The sequence below is a fragment of the Triticum aestivum genome, chromosome 2A (genome assembly GCF_018294505.1).
Source record: "Triticum aestivum cultivar Chinese Spring chromosome 2A, IWGSC CS RefSeq v2.1, whole genome shotgun sequence".
Classification (NCBI taxonomy): domain Eukaryota; kingdom Viridiplantae; phylum Streptophyta; class Magnoliopsida; order Poales; family Poaceae; genus Triticum; species Triticum aestivum.
Window position 1 is genome coordinate 19,079,911 of NC_057797.1, and position 5,153 is coordinate 19,085,063.

General features: G+C 47.3%; 1 protein-coding gene across 1 annotated transcript; it reads right to left on the minus strand.

Annotated features, from left to right (window-relative positions):
* Window positions 1-1,270: 1,270 nt before the first annotated feature.
* On the minus strand, window positions 1,271-3,083 carry LOC123184342 (L-gulonolactone oxidase 2-like). Its single transcript, XM_044596488.1, has one exon. It carries the CDS (start codon window positions 3,081-3,083, stop codon window positions 1,317-1,319), a length of 1,767 nt encoding a protein of 588 aa, XP_044452423.1. The 3' UTR covers window positions 1,271-1,316.
* Window positions 3,084-5,153: the final 2,070 nt, after the last annotated feature.

A 5,153-nucleotide genomic window follows, 5' to 3' on the forward strand; every position in this document is an offset into this window, starting at 1 on the left:
GCATACATGTGCATGATCAAACGCATACGTAGTAAAACAACGTCAAAACGGTATCATTTTTGCGCTCGGTGTTTTCTGCGACTGTCAAAATTGTGGCGCGGTGCAAAGTTTCATGTTTTGTAAAGTGATGGTTTTCCGAGAGCTATGACGCTAAAGTGGTGGTTCTGTGCATTTTACTCGCTTACAAAGGCTAGCGGAGGTGCTACTCAGCTTATTTTCAGACCCCCGGCCAACGGCCTACCACCATGTATCACTCTTAAGCCGAGTGTTATATTAAGCCAAGGACAGTAGTGCATTCACAGTGTACAAGTAAGTCAAGTGTCGCTGTTAGCTGAGGGCATCACTCAGCTTAATTTTTCACCCACGGGAGACGGCGTGCAGCAACGTGTTCACTATAAGCAGAGTACAAACATGAGGCAGGTGGTGGAGGGCCAACACGGTCTACGCGTAAGCCTAGTGGCCCCAGTCGGCTAACTTCTCGTACAATGAAGCTCCCATATGCTACCACGTGTCCATTGTAAGCCGAGTGCTCCTGAACAACACTCGCTTATACCAAATCTGGGTAGTGTCATTTGGTCCTAGGGTGTAAGCCGAGTGTTGTACTCGTCTTGTAGCCACTATTGTTTTTTTTTCTTGTTGGAACAACCATGCTATTCAAACAACAAGATGTTTACATCTCCACCAAGTTCACAAGTGAACCATGCATACATATCCAACAAGTTCACACATGCATACATCTCTACCAAGTTCACAACAAAAGGCATAATCAAATTCACAAACAAGTTCACATGTTCACACATGCATACATATCCAGCAAAGTTTCAAATTCACACCAAGCATAACCATAAAGTTCACAACCATGAGTTCCACCGCTTAAAATTGCATGTATGCCCACCGCCGACAACATCCGTGATGCAAACCTACAAGTTCGTTATCACAAGCATGAGTTTTCGAGTTGAAAATGTAAACGGTCTATAAGGTTCAAAGTGATACTAAAAAGTAGTACTCTCCGTCCCAAAATAAATGTCTCAACTTTATACTAACTTTAATACAAAATTATACTCCCTTTGTTCCTAAATATTTGTCTTTCTAGATATTTCAAATGGAGTATCACATACGGAGTTATGTGGATATATTTTATAATGTAGATTCACTTATTTTGCTCTGTATGTAGTCATTTGTTGTAATATCTAGAAAGATAAATATTTAGAAACGAAGGGAGTATGAAATAGAAGGACCAATGCTTGTGCACCAGCAGCCCATACAGATACTCAAAGTGAAACGGCCGGCCCTGAACTCGTACAAATTCTCAGAGGTCAGAGCTCATCCCGGAGCGCGCCGGCGGCTGGCGGGAACGAGGACGAGCAAACCCTGGCCTCTCTGTACACCTTCCCCGGCCGGCAGAGGTAGCCCCTCTCCGGCGCGCAGTGCGAGTCGTCGGAGCAGACGCACAGCCCTTCCATGGCGCAGCCTTCCTTGTCGACGCTCGGGCTCGTCCCGTTGATGCCGAGGACCTGGTCGCTCCACTCGCTGGAGAAGAGCCCGTCGGGGTCGTACCTGCCCTTCACCTCCAGGAACTCGCCGGCCTTCGGGTACCTGCCGACGGCGCTGTCGAAGGCGAAGTTGCGGTTCTTGCCCCAGTGCGGTAGGCCGCCGTACTTGCGCAGCGCCATCTGCTCGAGCTCGTCTATGACGTCCGCGTGCGCGCGGGGCGCGCCGGCGGTGTAGCTCCGGTAGTAGGCGAGGTCGAAGTCAACCGCGTCCTCCGGCTTGCCGAGGTGGGCGGACGACGCCCTGATGTAGCGCGCGAGCAGGCCGCCCCTGGCGTCCAGGCTGCAGAACGCGCGCGGGTTGAGGTCCCGGAGGCGCTTCACGTCGGCGACGAACGCCGCGGCCTTGTGGAGCGGGACGCTGATGGCCGTGTTGTAGATGAAGGTGGCCCCCAGGCGAGGATCCCACTTGCAGGAGGTGAGGAGCCCGTCTTCCGGGCTGTCGATGCATGAGCCGGTCGCCTGCATGCGGTGCTGGTACCCCACCACGGGGTACCCCGTGAAGACCTCGCCGTCGTTGGTGAAGCCGTGTGGTGGCTGCGGCTGCGGCTGCAGCTGGCCAGCCTCCGCCGCCTCGCACCTGGCAATGTCGGTGCCGTTCTCCTCCAGCAGCTCCTCTGCACGCATGGCCTCGACGCGCCCAAGCGCCGGTGTCGGCCGGAGGACGAGGTGGTCGTTCACGCCGTCGCCCGGCGACGACACGTCCACGCGGTCGTCCTGGCGGTACACGACCTTTCCCCGCCCCGGCTGCCACGCCACGTCGCCGAACTCGTGGAGGTGCCCCCACTCCGCCACCTGGTCCTCCAGGTCCGCGTCGTCGCGCTCCACGAATGTCACCGACCGTTTGAACAACGGCTGCAACGCCAGAGTGACCTGGGAGACGACGCCGAGGACGCCGAGGGAGACCTTGGCGGCGGCCAGGTCCGGGTGCCCGTCGCCAAGCTCCCTCACCACCGCGAACCCCCGGCTCGCCGGCGCCGGCGTCACGATCCTCAGCCCGACGACGTGCTCGTGGACGGCGCCCCCCTTGCCCCACAGCGAGCTCCCGTGCGCGCCCGTGGCGAGCAGCCCCCCGACCGTGACGCCGGACCAGTAGGGCGAGTGCGGCAGCGCGAGCCCCGCGGCGGCCGCGGCCCGGAGCAGGTCCTGGAGGACCACGCCGCTCTCCACGGTGATGAGCCGCGCAGCCACGTCTAGGCTCACCGTGCCGTTGAGCCGCAGGGTGCTGATGATGGTGCCGTCGCGGCCGCCGGGACACGCGAGCTTGGGAAAGCTGTGGGAGTACCTGGTGGCCACCTTAAGCTTGCGCTTCGCCGCCGCCGCGGCCGCCACGGCCGCGACCAGCTCCGCTTCGGTGCGCGGGTAGACGACGTTCGCCGCGCGGCAGGTGGCACGGTCCAGGAAGGAGCCGTACGCGTTGGTGACCGTGCAGTCGGACGTCCCGCGGGCGCAGACCACCGGAGCCGGCGGAGGACTGGATCCGGCGAGGTGGAGGAGGAGAAGACCCGCGAGGAGAGTCCTCAGAAGTTCCATTGCCATGCAATATGCCCACTGGTTCGGCGGTTCTCCGATTGGCAGGTACTAGGGAACAGCAGCCTGGATGCTTGGACAGCATGTGATTTACATTGTTTAACCAGTTTCAGGCAATTGAAATTAGGGGCCTTTTGATTCCAATGGTCGGGAAGATAAAAAATGGTAATATCATCAGTGGTGCCTAAATTTGCGACGGATGTTTACTTTAGTGTTTGAAGTTGAAAAATACGTCGAAGTGTTTCTAAAACATGGCACAAACGTGCAAATACGGTGTTAAAGTCATTCATAGACGCTAAGTGTGCTGACGTGATACCGTATTTAGCTGGCACGGTATGGGATCCACTTGCAACATTACACAGGATTTTAGTTGAACAACTTTGTCTCTATGACTAGTGGGTCCCGTCTGTTAGTACGCATGTACAACTGAAATGAAAAACGCTTTAGCTACTTGTCAGCTGACTAACTTTTACATTTTGGGTCAGTCCATTTTTCAGCCGTTGATTACTGCTCCAAGATGTGTGTTAGTTGTTTTCTTTCTTGTTTGTGTGTGCTGTCCTGTATTGGGTTGAATGTTTTTTGATTGACCCCTATTTTGTGTCAGTCGATTTCTTGTTAGGCTGAAGCCCGTGACGTGTTTTCTTATTAGGCTGTTTGTGTGTGTATTTGCTTCTGTTTTTTTGTTGGTTTTTATGGGTATATTTTGGATTTTGGATGAATACAAAATATATACAGTGAGTAATTTATGATATGTGTATAAATTGTAATTCTGTGAAAAATGCTCTATTATGTGCTTATTTCATCCATACTATAAAAATAATACAGTTTAATTATAATTGTATTTTCTGTGAAAATTCCACTACCATATGCATATTCTTGCATATTATTGAAAGCGCAATTGTTTGTATATATTGGGTGTAAATTTTGTCATTGTTTTATTATTTTATAATTTCTTTCTTCTTAAAGGGTAATATCAATGCAAGTAACTCATTCTTACTTAGAAAACTTTATTATTTTGATTTTGTTGTAGTAGTTATTACATATTTGTTCTGAAGGGTAATACCAAAACCACTAATCTTGCACAATTTCATTATTTTGTTTTTGATTTAGTGTTTGTCTCATTTTGTTTCTTTTTTAATGGTAATACCAATGTCACTAATTCATTCCTTCTTAGGAAATTTTCTTTTTTCTGAGAATTATACTATTATTTACTTATTCTTATTATAAAAAACTGCATTTTCTGCGTAAATTGTGTGCAAATTTCTCATTTAAAAATTTTCTTTTCTGTTTCTATGCATTTTTCTTTTTCTTCTTTTTCTTTCCTTTTGGATATTTTTTATTTTTTGTGGGTTTCTGGCCGAGTGTGATTATATACATATAAATTTCATGATTATATGGTTATTTTATGTGATCATGAAATTTTGGCACATATAACCATATAACCATATGTGATTATATAATATGTGCCAAAATTTCATGATTATATGGTTATTTTTGCATATTACGATAAAGTGCAATTTTGATGCATAGTTATGCGCAAGTTTGTTTATTTTCTTTCTTCTTAAAGGAAATGCATCTACACTATGTGTAAATTATAGTAGAATGTGAAAAATGCACTATGATATGCTTATTTTTTGCATATTTCCAAAAGTGCAATATCAGTGTAAATTGTGTGCAAGTTTTGAAAGTTTTTTCTTTTTTCTTTCCGTTATTGGTTATTTTTTGTTTTTGTGGGTTTTTGGCTGAGCGTAATTATATGCATACAAATAATATATAATATGTGCCCAAATTTCATGATTGTGTGATTTTTTTCATATTACGATAAAGTGCAATTTGAGTGCAAAGTTGTGCGCTTTTATTTTATAGTAGAATGCAAAAAATGCACTAATATATGCTTATTCTTTGCATATTTCAAAAAGTGCAATATCAGTGCAAATTGTGTGCAAGTTTCAAAAGTTTTTCCTTTATTGCTTAATTTTTTTGTTTTTGTTGGTTTTTGGCTGAGTGTAATTATATACATGCAAATAATATATAATGTGTGCCCAAATTTCATGATTTTTGTTGGTTTTTGTT